Source organism: Schistocerca nitens, chromosome 8 (genome assembly GCF_023898315.1).
Source record: "Schistocerca nitens isolate TAMUIC-IGC-003100 chromosome 8, iqSchNite1.1, whole genome shotgun sequence".
Lineage (NCBI taxonomy): Eukaryota > Metazoa > Arthropoda > Insecta > Orthoptera > Acrididae > Schistocerca > Schistocerca nitens.
This window is the reverse complement of record NC_064621.1, coordinates 360,292,539-360,313,259: the sequence shown is the minus strand read 5'-3', so window position 1 is coordinate 360,313,259 and position 20,721 is coordinate 360,292,539. Positions and strand designations below refer to the sequence as shown.

Genomic DNA, 20,721 nt, shown 5'->3' with positions numbered 1-20,721 from the left:
CAGCACCGCACGTGTGTTAGGTGGGATAGCTGCCACTCAGGGGACACTGCATTCAGTTTCAGCAGCGCACAATTAGTTCCTGGGAGGCTTACAGCAACGGAACATGTGAACTGTTTCACGAAGACATTTTCAGTGCCTGCAACAGTATCCAGAGCCCACTTTACTGTCAGGCAAATAATTGTGTGCACGCGAGCTCTTGAGTAATTGAAGTAGCTGAGGACCGAGAGATACACAACGCATACGTACATATCTTTTGAAAACTGGTGGATGCAAAGCTGTAAGTCATACTTGGGTAGCACAGCCGTAGTGCACTTCATCGCGGAAGGCACAGGTCCTAGATTGGAGTCACGGTCCGTCAGACACCTTTAAAGGGCCAAGATGTTTCAAATAAGCGCAAACTCCGCTGCACAGTGAACATTCATTCTAGCTGGCTTCTCTCTGGAATTAGCAGAGTTTCAAATTCTCATTGTTATTCGAGTCAGTGTTGCAGGTGCTTAGCTAGGTAACAACTGCTGAGTATTCTATGACGCAACGGCTGTACCAATAGTAAGAAGAAAATTTTTTGAGAAACTAGCTTTACCATTTTCACCGAGGGAACTAATATAAACTTTTGGTACAGGAAATGCAAAAGAGCAATATTTAAATTCCTGAAGATAATTCTCATTTATTATCCGTCTCAGGTGCACATTTTTAATTAGATTACATGTTGCGATCACTCTGGATCAACTTCAGCTCTAAGTAGTTGCGTCAGCAACTCGTCTTGTCTGCTGAGAACCACATATCAGAGTACTGACAGTAGTATTATATATGGTTCTGACTCGACAAAATTGTGAGAAGTATGTCGATAGTGGAAAGATATTGGTCCTGGGAAACCAAGGCCATATCGTAATCTTTACAGTCGTTCCTTAGACTAGCCAGGACTACAAAAAGAAACGAGAGGGGCTTTAGTTTAGATATGTAGAGAGAGAATATTTAATAAAATATTTTTATTTAGTTACTAAAACATGACTAAAGCTTAAATTTTATGTCTGCATGCAGTAACGTTTGTCCGTTATGATTTTGACGGGTGATGCAAGCAGTTGATGTTCAAATGTGAAAAGATATTTTTTATGTGATATAATTACAATTTAACAAGTTTCAGATTTTTTACTTTCCATGTTCTGTGAAACCTTACTTCTTGCCGAATTTCATGATTCTAGGTCGACGGGGGGAACCCTATAGCTTTTGAGGAATGAGGCTGCCAATATCAAAATATGTGACATAAATGGCCGAATCTTTTGATTGCATTGACTTAGAAGCTAACAATTTTTACACCGTCAAGGAACCATGGACCTCATCCCTTGAGATAAATTTGAGCTTGCTGTGCCAAACTGTTGCAGTTAAAAAGGGTCTTAACAAACGAACAGATAGACCAATGGATGAGAAAAATGACAAAAAAATATTTTTTCATATGATATAATTACAGATTAGCTATTTTCGGATTTTTTCCTTTACTTGTACTGTGAAATCTTGCTTCTTGCCAAATTTTATGATTCTTGTTCAACGGGAAGCAGCCTACAGGTTTCGATGAGTGAGTTTGAGAGTATTAAAATATGTGGTGTAAATGGCCGTATCTTTTGATTGTATTGACTTAGAAGCTTAAATGTTTTACAGCACCAAGGGACCGAAGATCTCAATATGTGAAAAAAATTTCATCTTGATGTGTCTACCCATTCCCGGGTGAAAGGGCTATTAACAGTAAGACAGACAACAAAGCGATCCTACAAGGGTCCCGTTTCTACAGACTGAGGCAAGGAACCCTAAAAATGAATAGAGATTAACCGTAATGGTCTGAGTGTGTAGTATTAGGCGTGAGAGCCCGCCGCTTAGTGAACATTGTTTTGCAGACGTCTCCGCTCGGGGAGATCATCAAGATTGGGGAGCCGTTGACGGTGCTGGTGTACATCAAGGACAGCGAGCGACGCTACGACGTGCGCGTGCGCGACTGCTGGGCGTACGACAGCGAGGACTACGAGGCGGCCGACACGCAGAAGCTGCAGCTCACCGGGCCCGACGGCTGCCCAAAGTGAGTCACTGCGCTCAGCTCCTCACGTCCAGCGTGTCAAATGTTCTGCTCATCTTTCGCACGACTGTAGAACATACGTACGTAGGTGTAACACATGTTATTATAGTACGAGGCGCTTCTCAAGCACTTTCGAAAAACCGAGGTTCGAGTCCTGTTGCTGTTGAACTTCTTTTATTTTTATTGTCAATTCGTCCTCCTGGTCCCATATAGACGGGGGAGGAGAGGGGGGGGGGGTGGAAGGAAGCTGTCAGCAGACATAAGCCATATGAGAGTAAAAATTTTAAGCTTATAATAAAATTGGACGCGACGGCTGAAAAAATGAATGTTGACACAATAAAAATACAATTGTCATTTGCATAACTCAAAATATAAAAGGCTAATAAATTAAAATAAAATATAAAAGGCAAACGGACAGATGGACAGTCGCGTAAGTTGATAGGTTAAAAGCTGGTGTGTCGACGTAGAAAACTGATGAGTCGGTGTAGACTGCTAGGAGAGGGGTATCGTGTGAACGTAGCAAAATTGGAAATTTGTGGTAAGCTTATATGGAGATGGTGTCTGTTCTTTCGGACATGACCTGCAGCCGTCTATAACGAAATTAGAATTATATTAATACCTTCAGCTGCTGACGGGCGTTGATATATATCAACGGGGACAGGTGAAAATGTGTGCCCCGACCGGGACTCGAACCCGGCATCGCTTGCTTACGTGGCAGACTCTCCATCCATCTGAGCCACTGCGGGCACAGAGGATAGTCGACTGCAGGGACTATCTCGCGCACGCCTCCCGCGAGACCCACATTCTCACCGTGTATGTCCACACACTACATTCGTAGTGTCCCACCCCAACACACATATTACTCGTGGAACATATTCTTTACCAAGTCCCGTAAGAGTTCGGGGAATATGTGTGCATCTGCACAGAATTACATACTTATATATCAACGCCCGTCAGCATCTGAAGGTATTAATATAATTCTAATTTCGTTATAGACGGCTGCAGGTCATCAATGGTGCCTGTTCTTTCGGACATATCCGAAAGAACAGACACCATATCCATATAAGTATATAATTCTGGTAGTGCCACCCATGACCTTCTTCTTCTGTGCAGATGCACACATATTCCCCGAACTCTTACGGAACTTGGTAAGAATGTCTTCCACGAGTAATGAGTGTATTTGGGTGGGACACTACGAATGCAGTGTGTGGACATACAAGGTGAGATTGTGGGTCTTGCGGGAGGCGTGCGCGAGATAGTCCCTGAAGTCGCACTATCCTCCGTGCCGTCGGTGGCTCAGATGGATAGAGCATCTGCCATGTAAGCAGGAGATCCCGGGTTCGAGTCCCTGTCGGGGCATACATTTTCACCTGTCCCCGTTGATATATGTCAACGCCCGTCAGCAACTGAAGGTATTAATATAATTCTAATTTGTGGTAAGGTCTTATGGGGCGAAACTGCTGAAGTCATCGGTCCCTAAGGCTACCCACTACTTAATCTAACTTAAACTAACTTACGCTATGGACAACACACACACACCTGCCCGAGGGAGGACTCGAACCTCTGACGTGGAGAGCCGCACGGACCGCGTCAGTGTGCCTCTGACCGCACGGCTACCCCGCGCGGTTGCAAACGTAGCAGTCGGGATAGTGCGTCGGAGGCTGTTTGTGTAGGCGGATGTTTGGAGGAGGGACGCTATTTCTGACCGAGCCTCACAAGCGACTTTCTGCTCAAAATCGACGACTCGAAGTGGATGCGCCTTTCGTGTCTGCGTGTAAAGTCAGCAACCAACCACGATGCAAGTATGTCTATGACATTTGTGACCTATACATTGAGCTGACTGTGGCGTTCTAAATTTTCGAGTATGGTGCACGCTACGCATGCGCAGAGACTAGGGGCTATGGCGACGACTGCTAACATCGGAAGCTGTAACCTGTTCTGCTTGAGCTCACACTCCTGTCATAGAAATGGATTTTGTACTTTCGTGTCTTCTTAATCTTTATTGTGTTATGTGCTATGTTTTCGTGGCACATTGAAAAGTTACACAAGATCCTCGTATTTTTCCCTACTAGTGTTCTACAAGAGAGATGACGTATCTGAAAACAAAAAGTATTTACCTTTTACAGACAAAACATCTACGTTATGTATACATAAGAACACAAATAGAAAAATGTTTTAATGAAAATTATTTGAATACTGAGAAAATCAGGGTTATTGGACGAGAAACATAATTTGCGTTATTATTTGGCACTTAGCAAGATGCAAAGGATAAAGCAAAAATGCGCTATTTACTGCGTTCTACATATTGTCTGATGTGTTTGCTAGTGCATATTGTCTCGAGCAAATAAGTTTATACGTTCTGAAACGTTGGGATGACACTTTCCCTATTCTTTCAGTTCTCACGAGTGTGAACAATTTACCACATGACCTTTGACAAGAACTTTCACTGTGAATTCTGCTTTGGTCGCTCATAAACACTATTGTCGTTGCTTGTTCCTACATTTTATTACCATACTATGATTTTTCCGCAAAAAGGATAGCGTCTCATAACCTCGTTTTCAACATTCAGGTGCCACACCGCTCGGCAGACAGCTCTCGCAACACCGGCAATTCTGGTGCTACCGTGGGCTGTATATGCAAATGACTACTCAAAACAATCAAGACTCAGCACCGGAACAAAACACCAGGGGCGCTGCAGTACACACACTTGTCTCGAGAAGTCAACTGAGACAAGAAAGTCGATCGTGTAAAAGAGGGTTTAGGATGTGGCTGGAGAGGAGTGGAGAGGAAGCGAGTCCTGACAGGGAGGAGGTGGGGTGGGTTCATCTGTTGGGACAGGTATATATCAAGGCTGATTTCATGAGCGAGTAAGGGAAGGAGATTAAAGTCTCATTGGGAGAGGAAGTGGAAGGTGTTGGAAGGTGTGGAGGTGTAGTGTTGGGGGAAGGTGGAAAATGGTGACAGAGACGCTCAGTGAGCAGGCGGGGGGGGGGGGGGATGGGGGGAAACTAGGGGCTGGTTAGTGTCGAGTTTACGGGCAACATAGGATATTCTGAGGTGCTCAAATAGAGGCGTAGGATCTAGAATTTTATAAGCTAGTGAAGGCTGTGGGTGAAGGAGGGTAAGGGAAACCGAAAGGCTAGGCGGAGTGCATAGCATTTGAGACTCTGTAGGGCTTTATAAAAAATAGTGAGGAGCAGAAGTCCACACCACATTTGCATAGCAGAGAATGGGCCGGATCAGAGCTCTATAGGTGTGGAGTCTCGTGCAAGGGTGCAAGCCCCATTTTCGGCCAGTTAGTAGTTTTTGTAATTTTAATCTAGTGTGGACTTTCTGTAGAATGGATAGTCGACGATTAAGTGTCAGTCCGAGGTATTTTAGTGCGGTAGCTAACTTATAGAAATTCATTCTTATGAACCAAATATGTCAGCTGGCTGTAAGTGGGGTAGAGGGAATGCCAGTTGAGAGTGGAGGCGATTTCCAGTTCCATTATTTGCCTGATCACCAAGATAAACCTCCCAAAATCCTTAGTCGGTTTGGAGGAATCGATCTATTCTGAGACAATGTTATCCATTGTCCTGTGTGATTGTGTGTGGGTACCATACGAGAGCGCCACTGGTCGTGCGGCGGTGTTAAGCCCCTTTTACACGAACGACTTTTTCGTCTCAATCGACTACTCGTGGGCAAGTATTGGGTGACAATTATTGAACTATAGAAAATCACTACTGAACGGTTTGCGTTAGGTCGTTCAAACTGCTCGGTTGGAGGAATTAGTATGGTTTAGTTTAGCGACGAAACCCACTTTCATTTGGATGGGTTCGTCAACAAGGAAAATTGGCGCATTTGGGGGACTGAGAATCCGCATTTTGCGATCTAGAAGTCCCTTCACTCTCAACAGTTGACTGTGTAGTGTGCTATGTCCAGTCACGGAATAATCGGTGCGATATTCCTTGATGGCACGGTGGCTACCAAACGTTAAGTGAAGATTTCATCCCAATTATCCAAAGCGACCCTGAATTCGACAAGATGCGGTTCATGCAAGACGGAGCTCGATCTCATCGAAGCAGGAGAGTCCTGGAGGTGCACTCTGGTGACTCTAGGGTACCCAGAGGCCACTAGCGTGGGCCTCGATTGGCCGCCATATTCTCCGGCACTGAACACATGCGACTCCTTTTTGTGGGGCTATATTAAAGACCAGGTGTACAGCAATAACCCCAAAACCACTGCTGAGCTGAAATCAGCCATTCAGGAGGTCATCGACAGCATCGATGTTCCGACACTTGAGCGGGCCATGCAGAATTTCGCTATCCGTCGGCGCCACATAGCCAATGATGGCAGGCATATCGGACATGTCTGTAGTGACGTTTACATGCTGAAAAAAGTGTGTGCACGCCGTAGTTCTTAACTAAATTACGTGTTTTCCATATTGTGGTTGATTGGGTCGTTCCAAGGCGTGGCAGGCAGCGAAAGACGTCCCCGGAGGCTGATCAGAAAGCCTCCCCGGTGCGTCTGAGAAACAGGTTTCAGGCACTGTCTCTGGCTGAGCCAGATGCAGCTGCCTGCCCTGTTTCAGAGGATGATTCTCAGTCTTCAAGGTCCGGGCAATCACAGAGGGTGGGCTTATTGGTAGTTGGGAGCTCCAATGTTAGGCGCGTAATGGGGCCCCTTAGGGATATGGCGGCTAAGGAGGGGAAGAAATCCAGTGTGCACTCCGTGTGCATTCCGGGTGTAGTCATTCCTGATGCGGAAAGGGTCCTTCCGGATGCCATGAAGAGCACAGGGTGCAGCCAGCTGCAGGTGGTGGCACATGTCGGCACTAATGACGTGTGTCGCTTTGGATCTGAGGAAATTCTCTCTGGATTCCAGCGGCTATCTGATTTGGTGAAGGCTGCCGGTCTTGCTTACGAAATGAAGGCAGAGCTCACCATCTGCAGCATCGTTGACAGAACCGACTGCGGACTTTTGGTGCAGAGCCGGGTGGAGGGTCTGAATCAGAGGCTCAGACGGTTTTGCGACCGTGTTGGCTGCAGATTCCTTGACTTGCGCCATAGGGTGGTGGGGTTTCGGGTTCCGCTGAATAGGTCAGGAGTTCACTACACTCAGCTGGCGGCTACACGGGTAGCGGAGGCTGTGTGGCATGGACTGGGCGGTTTTTTTAGGTTAGAAGGCCTCGGGAAAGTACGGGGTGGGCTGCAATCTCAAAGGGTGCATGCCAAATATAGGACGTGCTTGGATCAAGGAACAGTCGGAATTGTAGTTGTAAATTGTTGTAGTTGTGCTGGGAAAGTCCCTGAGCTTCAAGCGCTAATAGAAAGCACAGAAGCTGAAATCGTTATAGGTACAGAAAGCTGGCTAAAGCCTGAAATAAGTTCTGCAGAAATTTTTACGAAGTCTCAGACGGTGTTCAGGAAAGATAGATTAGGCAGAATTGGTGGTGGAGTGTATGTGTCTGTCGGTAGTGGTTTATCTTGTAGTGAAGTCGAAGTAGATACTCCGTGCGAATTTGTATGGGTGGAGGTTATACTTAACAGCCGAACTAAGTTAATAATTGGCTCCTTCTACCGACCCCCAGACTCCGATGATATAGTTGCTGAACAGTTCAGAGAAAATTTGAGTCTCGTAACAAATAAATACCCCACTCATACGGTTATAGTTGGTGGGGACTTCAACCTTCCCTCGATATGTTGGCAAAAATACTTGTTCAAAACCGGTGGTAGGCAGAAAACATCTTCCGAGATTGTCCTAAATGCTTTCTCCGAAAATTATTTCGAGCAGTTAGTCCACGAAGCCACGCGAATTGTAAATGGTTTCGAAAACACACTTGACCTCTTAGCCACAAACAATCCAGAGCTGATAGAGAGCATCATGACTGATACAGGGATTAGTGATCACAAGGTCGTTGTAGCTAGGCTCAATACCGCTTCTTCCAAATCCACCAGAAACAAACGCAAAATAATTTTATTTAAAAAAGCGGATAAAGTGTCACTAGAAGCCTTCCTAAGAGACAATCTCCATTCCTTCCGAACTGACTATGCAAATGTAGACGAGATGTGGCTCAAATTCAAAGATATAGTAGCAACAGCAATTGAGAGATTCATACCTCATAAATTGGTAAGAGATGGAAGTGATCCCCCGTGGTACACAAAACAGGTCCGAATTCTGTTGCAGAGGCAACGGAAAAAGCATGCGAAGTTCAGAAGAACGCGAAATCCCGAAGATTGGCTAAAATTTACAGACGCGCGAAATTTGGCACGGACTTCAATGCGAGATGCCTTTAATAGGTTCCACAACGAAACATTGTCTCGAAATTTGGTAGAAAATCCGAAGAAATTCTGGTCGTATGTAAAGTACACAAGCGGCAAGACGCAGTCAATACCTTCGCTGCGCAGTGCCGATGGTACTGTTACCGACGACTGTGCCGCTAAAGCGGAGTTATTGAACGCAGTTTTCCGAAATTCCTTCACCAGGGAAGATGAATGGAATATTCCATAATTTGAAACACGAACAGCTGCTAGCATGAGTTTCTTAGAAGTAGATACCTTAGGGGTTGCGAAGCAACTCAAATCGCTTGATACGGGCAAGTCTTCAGGTCCAGATTGTATACCGATTAGGTTCCTTTCAGATTACGCTGATACAATAGCTCCCTACTTAGCACTCATATACAACCGCTCGCTCACCGATAGATCTGTACCTACAGATTGGAAAATTGCGCAGGTCGCATCAGTGTTTAAGAAGGGTAGTAGAAGTAATCCATCTAACTACAGACCTATATCATTGACGTCAGTTTGCAGTAGGGTTTTGGAGCATATACTGTATTCAAACATTATGAATCACCTCGAAGGGAACGATCTATTGATACGTAATCAACATGGTTTCAGAAAACATCGTTCTTGTGCAACGCAGCTAGCTCTTTATTCGCACGAAGTAATGGCCGCTATCGACAGGGGATCTCAAGTTGATTCCGTATTTCTAGATTTCCGGAAAGCTTTTGACACCGTTCCTCACAAGCGACTTCTAATCAAGCTGCGGGCCTATGGGGTATCGTCTCAGTTGTGCGACTGGATTCGTGATTTCCTGTCAGGGGGGTCGCAGTTCGTAGTAATAGACGGCAACTCATTGAATAAAACTGAAGTGATATCAGGTGTTCCCCAGGGAAGCGTCCTGGGAACTCTGCTGCTCCTGACCTATATAAATGACCCGGGTGACAATCTGAGCAGTTCTCTTGGGTTGTTCGCAGATGATGCTGTAATTTACCGTCTAGTAAGGTCATCCGAAGACCAGTATCAGTTGCAAAGCGATTTAGAAAAGATTGCTGTATGGTGTGGCAGGTGGCAGTTGACGCTAAATAACGAAAAGTGTGAGGTGATCCACATGAGTTCCAAAAGAAATCCGTTGGAATTCGATTACTCGATAAATAGTACAATTCTCAAGGCTGTCAATTCAACTAAGTACCTGGGTGTTAAAATTACGAACAACTTCAGTTGGAAAGACCACATAGATAATATTGTGGGGAAAGCGAGCCAAAGGTTGCGTTTCATTGGCAGGACACTTAGAAGATGCAACAAGTCCACTAAAGAGACAGCTTACACTACACTCGTTCGTCCTCTGTTAGAATATTGCTGCGCGGTGTGGGATACTTACCAGGTGGGATTGACGGAGGACATCGAAAGGGTGCAAAAAAGGGCAGCTCGTTTTGTATTGTCACGTAGTAGGGGAGAGAGTGTGGCAGATATGATACGCGAATTGGGATGGAAGTCATTACAGCAAAGACGTTTTTCGTCGCGGCGAGATCTATTTACGAAATTTCAGTCACCAACTTTCTCTTCCGAATGCGAAAATATTTTGTTGAGCCCAACCTACATAGGTAGGAATGATCATCAAAATAAAATAAGAGAAATCAGAGCTCGAACAGAAAGGTTTAGGTGTTCGTTTTTCCCGCGCGCTGTTCGGGAGTGGAATGGTAGAGAGATAGTATGATTGTGGTTCGACGAACCCTCTGCCAAGCACTTAAATGTGAATTGCAGAGTAGTCATGTAGATGTAGTTCAGTAACTGTCAGCCTGTAAATGTACTGTAGCGCCACTGGCGTTTTATTCCTGACTGATGAGTCTTGCGTCTTACGAGTGATCGTTTTCGTTTATAGTTGAGCGCCAGCTTTGCTTGTCTTGTGAGAACTATCTACTGTGTATGTTCCATAAACATCATATCTACTGTGTAGTTACAGTGCAAGAGGAGTTATGAGAGACCATCTTTTTCATGAAGAAATCAAAATATAGTTACAGAATGCAGTAACAAACAATGATAGTAGCGTTTATTAATGACCAATGTAAATTCCGTAGTGGATGTTCTTGACACAAAACTGAGAACTGAAAGAGTAATAAAAGTGTCGTCCAAACATTGCTAAACATCTACAGTGATCAGCTCAAAAAATACATGTTTACGAATAGTCAAACAATAACCACCTTTATATAAGAACGGAGGCTTCCGCGGCCGGTGTCATAGTGATTAAAATTCGTCTGGGTATTATGCCGCGTCATTGCTAAATTGCCCTTATATTAGAGGGCCAATAAAAAGTTTTAGAACAGTGACGTTAGACATTGATAGTCTGTAATAAATAGAAGCACCCATCCCCATGCAAAACCAGTCGTGCCCTGAGAAAGGCCGTTTCAATTCGGCCGAAACGTCGGTTTTAGTTTATTATTGTTGTTAGTTTTTAGCAATGACGCGGCATAATACCCAGAAGAATTTTAATCACAACTTATTATAACTTTTTCTTTCTTTTCGTCCTTGCTGAGAAAAACAGACGAGATATTTCGTCTTACGGAAGACACCGTTTGTTTGGTTTAATTTTTGCTTGCCAAAACATGTTTCAGCACTTTTTGTGCTACATTCAGTGAGATTTTTGTATTTTTCAATTTGAAAGTTATTACGATGTGGCAATATTTAAATTTCAGTTTAAAGTTATTTATACTCGCATATACGAGATTTTAAAAAAATAATGACCTGATTTCATAACTCCATATTTGTTGATGAAAACATACTACAAACATTTGACGAATTGCATGATATTCTCAAAATCTTAAAGTTTTAACTATGTTATTGCAAACGCTCTATGTCTCCAACACCACCAGCACGAACAGCATCTAGACAATAGCAAAATTCGACATAAACTTTACACAATAGAGGTCTATCTGTTTTTACAGAAGTTACTGCGGCTGTTATTCTGTTCTTCACTTCTGCAGTGTTAGGAGGTAAAGAGGAGATGAACATACTTTCGCCGGCCGGAGTGGCCGTGCGGTTCTAGGCGCTACAGTCTGGAACCGAGCGACCGCTACGGTCGCAGGTTCGAATCCTGCCTCGGGCATGGATGTGTGGGATGTCCTTAGGTTAGTTAGGTTTAATTAGTTCTAAGTTCTAGGCGACTGATGACCTCAGAAGTTAAGTCGCATAGTGCTCAGAGCCATTTGAACCAAAACACTTTCCTTCAAATATCCCCACAAGGAAAAACCGCCTAGGGTCATATCTAGCGAGTTTGGACGACAAGATTGCAGGGCAATGTCTCAAGGTCCCGTGCGCCCTACCTAGCGTTGAGGCGGAGTGCCATTGACAAACTAATGTTTGTTGTGCCAGTGTAGTGGAGCTCCATCGTGTTGGAAAATCAAGTCATCGGACTCCTCCTTAAGTCGTGGAAAGAGCTAATTGTGCAGAATTTGAAGGTAACTCAACGCTGGGTATGCCGCACGGGACCCCGAGACACTGCACCGCATTCTTGGCCTCCGAGGCCGCCAGACTTGATCCCATGAAATTTTTCTTGTGCGGGTATGTGAAGGAAAGTGTGTTCATCTCCCCTTTACCTCGTGACACAGAAGAACTGAATAACAGCCGCCATAACTTCCGTAAAAGTAGATATATTGTGTAAGGTTTACGCAGAATTTAGCTATCTTGTTGTGGTGGACACATAGACCATTAATAGCATAGCTAAAACTTTAAGATTTTGTATTTTGTAATTTAACTCATGTTTTAGTATGTTTTTATCAATAGATATGGAGTTTTGAAATCAGGTCATTGTTTTTTGTAATTTAACTCATGTTTTAGTATGTTTTTATCAATAGATATGGAGTTTTGAAATCAGGTCATTGTTTTTGAAACACCGTATATAAGGAAGTGATAACTGAACGTCAGTTTTTCCCCTTGGTTTACATATACATGGTCGCTGAACTGCCCCTTCCGATGACGTTTTATGCAACTCGTAATGTATATCTGGTCTCCGTAAACCAACTGTGAGAAATTCCATTTCCCCCGCTCGCTACGCGCACACTTTCGGTCCTACAGAAAAAATGAACAGGACCCTTTAGTAGGAAATTTTCTACTGCAATACTTTCCTCTAGAGGCAGCAGTTTGTGTTATTCAGGAAAGACATACAAAAGTGAGCTTCAGACGCGCCCCCACACTCAAGAACTGTTTCCCACGTTCGTCCTTTTTTGGTCTTCATTGACTGGCTTCATTACTCCACCTACTTAGTAGAGCACTTAAAAATTGTAAAATTGATGTTTGTATAAACTTTACTTAATATTTTTATGAATTTTAGCAGCATAAAATAAACAATTACATCGTTGTATTCTTCAGGGCTTCTGACTACGAAACTACTGTGCTTGTAAGGGTTAAGTTCGGATCGAACTGTCAACGTAATTAGTTTTAGCGTAACGTTTACAAAAGTCGTTTTTATTTCATTACCCTCACGGGTACGTATAAATTAATAATGTTAACGAAATAGCCAGTTATGCTGGTGGCGTAATAGTCCAATCAATAGAGACTAAAAGAGGTCGAATGTCGGGGATAGTTCGTGTAGTCGGAAATTTTTGCACGTTTTTGAAGGGAGTGTCACGTACTACATACTAGAAATTTTGACTCGTGGGAGATGAGTAGATGAGTATTGTGATGGAGGTGCGTTTGAAGGTCACTTTGTACGTATTTCTTTAATTACTCGAAAACTGTGGCCTCCAGTGAAAACATGTCCCAGTACAAAATTTAACTACATTAAATTTCCTACAAAAAGGTTCATTTTTTTCTGTAGACTAATAGTTTGCGCGTAGCGAGCGAGAGAATATGAAAAATCTCGCAGTTGATGTATGAAGGCCAGATATAGCATCCCGGGTTCTATAAAACGATATTGATAGCAGCAGGTGAATCACCTTGTATATTTAATGACACATGTTACATGACTGAGACGTGAATTATTATATGTGTATGCTATGGCGATAGCTAGGACTAGAATACTAGCTTGAAAAACATATTGTTCTTTACTTTTATATATGCTATACACGACGCCAACAAGCTATTTTGTGCTGGTAGCTTTTTAATTACCACACAAACAAGAAAACGTTTTCTGTTCTTCTGATTTCATTACTTTTTAATATTCTTAAATGTTCTACATATCTGGTTCTGAAGTTCTAGCATGTTTGGCCCACATACTTGTAAACAATTAACCTGACGTTGCAATCAATCTATACACGTGGCTCAGCCACGTAGGAACTCTAGAATTTGATATACACAATATTAACGAACATTGAAAAGCGAAGCGATGGCTCACACTCAAAATTAGCGGACCACTTAATGGCACGTAATAATCACACAAAAAGCTTGGAAACCGATTTGAAAATTCCTAAAACTAGCAAGAGCCAGCAAAAAAATTAACAATAGAAGAGAATAACCGTATATAAAAATCAGTGTCCCAAGGAAAAAAGTGCTCTAAATAAAGATACATCATTCTGCAGTAAAATACTATTTTTCACTATAGAAGAACTGTATAAATAACCACCTCTTACCCCCCTCCCCCCCCCCCCACGCACACACACAGTAAATATATAATAAATGCTAATAACACTTCGAAATTCGCGTGCCACCTTTCAAATAACCGCACAACGAATGAACTTCATGCAAGCGCAATAATATGGTAGATGACGAATGAAATATCATGTTTTTATGATAAATATAAATGCGTGTACAACCATCAAAAGATCCATTAACAAAGAATATAAGTGCCTTATCAAATCGAATATGAGAGTAACAAGGACACACATTAAAAGACCTCAAGTAAAGATCTAAATAACGCTATTTTAGATCTGAAATAAATGAAAAACTTAAGTATAGAAACCGTTTTGTTGTTGGTTATAAAGCTACCAGCAGAAAAAAACTTGTTAGTGTCTTGTAATATTTGTTTACCAAACCAGTTTTTTAGGCCTAGCTCTCGACATGGCATAAACATACAACACTTCGTGTCTCTATTATGTAACATGTATCATTAACTATATCTGTAAAGCAACGAAAAAGATCGACGCCTAAGTATCACTCCTTTATAAAGACAACGACTTCAGGCTGAACCATGAAAAAAATCTCACTGACGATGGCATACAATTGCTGAAACATGTCTGAATAAAGAGAAATTAAACAAATGGTGTCTTTAAGGTGAAATGTCTCTCCAATTACGTCAAACAATATTTCGGAGGCAGTAAACAGCACCTTTTACTTCATCCTTTGTATCTTATTCACATCTACAGCTACATCAATACTCCGCAAGCCTTCCAAAGTGTGTGACGGAGGGTACTTCTGGCACCACTAACTGTCAACGTCCCTCTTCCACTCACGAATAGCACGTAGATGAATGATTGTCGGTAAGCCTCTGTATTTGCTCTAATTTGCCGAATTTTCTAGTCGAGATCGTTTCGCGAGTTGTATGTGCAAGGAAGTAATATATTGTCCGACTCTTCCCGGAAAGTACTCTTCACAAGCTTCAATTGTAAATCTCTCCGTTATGCATAACGTCTCTCTTATAAACGTCTTCCACTAGAGTTTCTGGAGTGTCTCTGTAACGCTCTCGCGCCGATTAAACGGTCCCGTGACGATACGCGCCGCTCTTCGTTGGATCTTCTCTATCTCTTCTATCAGTCCTGCAGTCCCATATTGATCAAGAATAGGCCTACTCAAGAATCGGTCGAACAATCGCCTTGTAAGACACTTTTTTAGTGGATGAGTTACATTTCCTTAAGATTCTTCCTATGAATCTCAGTCCGGCATCTGATTTTCCAACTATTTGTTTTATGTGATCATTCCACTTAAGATCGCTCTGGATAGTTGCTCCTAGATATTTTACAGTAGATACTGTTTCCAGCAATTTGTGGCTTTCTTTTCCTCTGCATGCGCAATATGTTACATTTCTTTACGTTCAGGGTCAACTGCCAGTTGCTGCTCCATTCATCAGTCCTCTGCAGCTCATTCTGCATAACAATACTGTCTGCTTGCGTTGCTACTTTCTTATAGACAAATACATCACCTGCGAACAGTCAGTTTCCGACGCTCTCTGCTACATCATTTATATACATTGAAAACAGTATCGTTCCTATCACACTAGGAAAGTACCTTTACATCTGTCGATTTTATTCCGTTAAGAGCGACGTGTTGAGTTCCATCTGCAAGGGAGTCTTGAATCCAGTCCCAAATCTGGTCCCATGCTCGGTAAGTTCGTTTTTTTGTCACGAAACGGCTGTGCGGGACGGTGTCAAATGCCTTCCTGATGTCCAAAAACGCAGTATCAACTTGAACGCCGTTGTCTGCCGCGCTATGGATCACATGAAGAATGGAGTGAACTGAATTTCGCAACACCTCTGTATGGGGAATCTTTGTTAATTGTTATAGATGAGATTTTAGTTCTCCGAAAACGTCGTAATTCTTTAGCATAAAACACGTTCACAATCCTACAACAGAATGACGCCACCGATATAGGCCCATAATTATGTCCATCTGACTTACGATCCTTCTCCAAAATGGGAATGACCTGCGCTTTTTTCCAGTCGCTAGGTGCCTTTCGTTGCTCCAGCGAACTATGATAAAATTCTGTTAGAATGAAAGTAAGTGCTTTCTCATAATCTTTGTAGAATCTTAGAGGTATCTCATTTGGTCCGTATTTCTTTCCGTCACTAAGCGACTGTAGTTGCTTTTCTGTTCCGCGACCACTTATCTTCCATTTTGCAAATACTGTGCCGATGTATCCTCTATTTTGGCAGGCAATTCGTCTCTAATCCCAAGGGTGGGTTCCTCTAACCCAGGGGCGGGCAGGAATTCTGCACGTGTGCGGTGCACGTGCACGTGTGCAGTTAAGAGGTGTTCTGCGTACACACAGGGGCAAGCTGGCCACCCGCTTCTCACCCCTCCCCACCATACCGTCTCTCCGCTTCTTCCTTTGTAATGCGTTTTGTTTCCTGGCCTGCTTTATTAAATGAAGGAAAAAGATTAGTAGGACTGCTTGAAAGTAATCATGGTTTGAAAGAGTACCTATTACCTACGATACGTTTTATTTAATTATCACAGGTGGAGTTTACAATACGTTTAATGTCTGGAACTAAATTTCTACATACAGACAAACGCAAACAGTTACGTAAATTTTCTTTACTGATGTTTGCTCTCAACCGAGACTTATTAATTTTCATAACAGAACAAAATTTCTCACAAAAGTATGTCGAGCGTAACATTGACTATCTTCATGGCTTCACGATGGAGACGAGAAAACTCTTGCTGTGGAAAGTCGTGATAAAAATCTATTACACGTCTTGCCAAAAGGAACTTGTCTCTCAGACGAGAATTACACTGTAGATCTATTAATTCCATTTGCAAACTGAGATTAATATCATCTACAGAAACCAGATTCTCTCGAGAACTATTCAAAACCTTGGGATAAGTAAGATATATCCCCAAATCGCTTGAGAAATTCCTCTTTTATTGCACTAAGAACGGCAACATACTGAAATTTATTATAATGGCGTTCAATATTAAACTTCCGCTCACCAGCGAGAATACTGTCACATATTATACATTTCCAATTTTCACGTTTTTCCACAGAGAAAAAATGATTCTCCCATTCCTTTTTAAAAGATAGCAAATCTCCAATTCTCCGTTTCCTCGATTCACTCTGCATTTTCCAGTTATTGAAATACAACGTTCACTACGTAGTGGTCGCTTTGCTTCAACGTCCGCAGCTTAGCCTGGTACTACACTGCCGCAATCTGCAGGCTGTCGGCACTGTCCCGGTCGACGATTGCACGCGAGCAGCACACGTGCGCCGCTGTGTGCTCATGAGCCGCGTGTAACGTTTGTCCGCCCCTGCTCTAACCTAAAAAAAGAACCATGTTCACGCAACACATACTCCTCTACCATACTAGCCGCTTCCTACGTGCAGTGCACGCCTAGCTTATTAAGGGGAACGTTACAATTCTCCACTCACCAGCGGAGATCGAGAAATTTGTATCCGGTACCACTGCAAAATAGTTAGAGGCAATGGTTTAGATCTTCTTCCACTCTGCTTCAAACCAGAGCAGCGCAACCGACTCTCAGTATGGTGCTACAAATACCGAGCTTATCCTGCAACCCACATACGATGCTAGCTGCCTTCACCAAATCCACCATCTGGCGAAAGTAACCAAGGATGGCCTCAGAACTCAAGCGGTACGCATCATTCGTGGTGACATGTGTCACTATTTGCAGCTGGTTGCACCCAGCGTACTCGATAGCTGCTGGCACAGCCTCCTCCAAATCTAGGACGAGGCCCTCCGGCAAGCAAACCAAGTGTACTCTGGCATTCTTTCCCGCCCTGCGTGCTACTTCAACGAGGGGTTCCATTACCGACCTAAGTTGTAGCTGTCAATGACTAGCATAACTGTCCTCTTCAGTTGACCGGCCGCTGGTCCAACAGGAGATGCATCCCGTGCTAGCCCAGAAATATATACAACACTGGGCAGCAACCCGTACCTGTTGATAAGATGTAAGGACCCAGCCATGCAGCCCATTCCCTCTTTCGCCTTCCGCGTGTACCCACCAGTGTCCGCCACTCACTCTCGTCTGACGACTGTTCGGTCAGATGTTGCATATTGGAAGACACAGCAACAACCAGGTCACCAGATGTTCCAACGGCACCAGATGTCGCTGCAACTTTGAGCAGCAGCCACAAACCTGTCGACTGTGGCCAGTGCAGCTTCCAGCTGTTTACAAACAGCACTCAGTTCTCCTTGTGTCCGCTCACAACAAGTACAGTACCTATCCATATCGTATTGTGTAAAAAAATTGCTTAAGATCTCAAAAAATACAAACAAAACAGTCAAGAGTAACTGAGAAAGTACGAGCAAATCTATGCAAAAGTAAAATTACCTGACTGTGGCACTACTGAGTTTCGAATGTAAAAAATACAAACGAGGAGAATAAACAAACACTAAAACCTACTCTGGACAGTTCTCACTACGGCCTAAGACCGCAAGATCCACAGGTTTTTAAAACAGAAATAAATTTCTCTACTGAAAATTCTTGTGTCAACAGTTACTTTTTAGGAGTCACGTCATGTGGTGCTTCTGGGGGCATTGAGCTAACCGAGAAAGTTGCCCTACACAAAGATATACACTACAATTTACGCAAAAAACTTAGGGGAAGTTAATAAGCGCTAGTTTATTCGTAAGTAAATTAGAATGCCACTAAACTAAACGATGTATAGAAACTGTGTACAACCGTTAAGCTACTGCTAATCTCCGCTCTGCTAGGAGGCTTGTTCTCTTAAATGCCAAATAATGTCGAAAATTATTTTTTCCATTATCAGACCTCACTTTATCATTATTTCAACAATTTTAATTAAAAATAACGTTTATGTATTTAAATCCTTATTTATGCATTGTGTGGACATTTCTGTGTCCATGTATTGTAAAATGTAAACTTTTTCTTTTCAGCTATTTCGTTTCTCGTCTAGGAGAATGCTAATAGGAGGAATAGCAGACCGTAGTGCAACCTTCACAGTCTGACACGAAAACAAAGGAACCACGAAGAAAAAAGTTTAAGAAAACACAAAAGTACAAAAACTATTACTGCGCACTGCGAGAATGTCAACTTTCGTTGTTAACGGGCAATACCATAGTCGCTTGCCCCTGTGCACTTGCCTAGTCTGTACCATACTCATCTAAGAACTCTACACACTCAGCACAGGCAAATGATCACTAACGTAACTGTCGGTTGGCTGCTGATATACGAGGGTTGGAACTTAAATAATAGCAACTATTTACTCACAACCGATACAAAAGAGTTACATGTTTGCACCTGTTACTGTCCTTCAAAGTAATCACCAGTGTTGTGTAGAACCCGTTGCCAGCGATGTGGAAGGCGTAGTATACCGTTAGCAGAGCCTGTTCTGTCGATGGTGCGAATGGAGCGGTCTACTGCCTGTCGAATCTCTGGAACAGCTCTGAAGCGAATGCCACGAAGTGGTTCCTTCATCTTCGGAATCAAATCAAAGTCACAAGGACTTAAGTCCGGGGAGTATGGTGGATGGTACAGTGCTAGCCAGTCCCATCGACCGAACAGAGCAGCCACAGCTTGCGCTGTATGCACCCGCGTATTGTCGTGCAAAATGCGCAGAGTGTGTCGTCGCTTCTTTCGTAAAGGTGGTCGCAGGTGATGCTCCAAAAGTGAAAAATAATACTGTGCATTGACAGTCTGCCGTGGAGGAATGTAATGCGTTAGGATAACACCAACACACTCGTACACGAGAACCACCATAACTTTAGACCGCTCCATGCGCACCATCAACAGAACAGGCTCTGCTAACGGCACACTACGCCTTCCACATCGCTGACAACGGGTTCTACACAACGCTGGTGACTGCTTCGAAGGACAGTAACAGGGGGAAAAATGTAACTCTTTTGTATCGGTTGTGAATAAATAGTTACCACTATTTAAGTTCCAACCCTCGTTCATGCAAGCACGTGGCGCGTAGCCACAACGAGTAGTCGATTTTGACCAGAAATCGCTCATGTAAAACGAGCTACACAGTAACTGTCTACGGCGGCAGACTAAAGAGTCTTGCCGCAAGGTTGTTAGAAATTTAAAATCTGGTCACATCATTTTCATAGTCTTCTGCATCAACTATTAACAATATAATAAAACAGTCCAGACTGCGTAAAATATTTTATTTTAAAAAGTCTCAGACTATCACATACTCCTTTCTGACCGCTGGAGCTGGTAGCATGGAGCACCAACTGCTCTTCGCTGCAATTTACATCCACATGCATACTCCGCAAGCCACTGTGTGGTGCATGGCGAACAGTACCACGTACAACTATTCATTTCGTTGCCTGTTCAAATGTGTGTGAAATCTTATGGGACTTAACTGCTAAGGTCATCAGTCCCTAAGCTTACACACTACTTAACCTAAATTATCCTAAGGACAAACACACACACCCATGCCCGAGGCAGGACTCGAACCTCCGCCGGGCCCAGCCGCACAGTCCACAACTCAGCGCCTAGACCGCTCGGCTAATCCCGCGCGGCCGTTTCCTGTTCCACTCTCATATAGAGTGATAGGGAAAACGCCTATCTGTACGACTCCACACGAGCCCTAATTTCTCGCACCTTATGTTTGTGATCCTTACGCGAGATGTACGTTGATGATAGCAGAATCGCTCCGCAGCCAGCTTCAAATTCCAGTTCTCTAAATTTTCCCAACAGTGTTCCAAAGAACGTCACTTTCCCTCCAGGAATTCCCATTTGAGTTCCCAAAATATCTCTGTAACACAAGTGGCGTTCTATAAGTAATGCAACACTTTTTTCTGAAAGGAAGTTGGTTTTATTCAGGAT

The 20,721-nt window shown here is 43.2% G+C and overlaps 1 protein-coding gene across 1 annotated transcript in view; it reads left to right on the top strand.

The window, feature by feature from the left end:
• Nucleotides 1-20,721, top strand: part of LOC126199569 (mucin-2-like) — a gene marked incomplete at its 5' end in the record, with an annotated part of 132,457 nt that overhangs the window by 75,078 nt on the left and 36,658 nt on the right. The window contains one exon of the mRNA XM_049936492.1: nt 1,887-2,065. Coding sequence (XP_049792449.1) covers nt 1,887-2,065 — 179 coding nt within the window. The remainder of the gene's footprint in view (nt 1-1,886; nt 2,066-20,721) is intronic.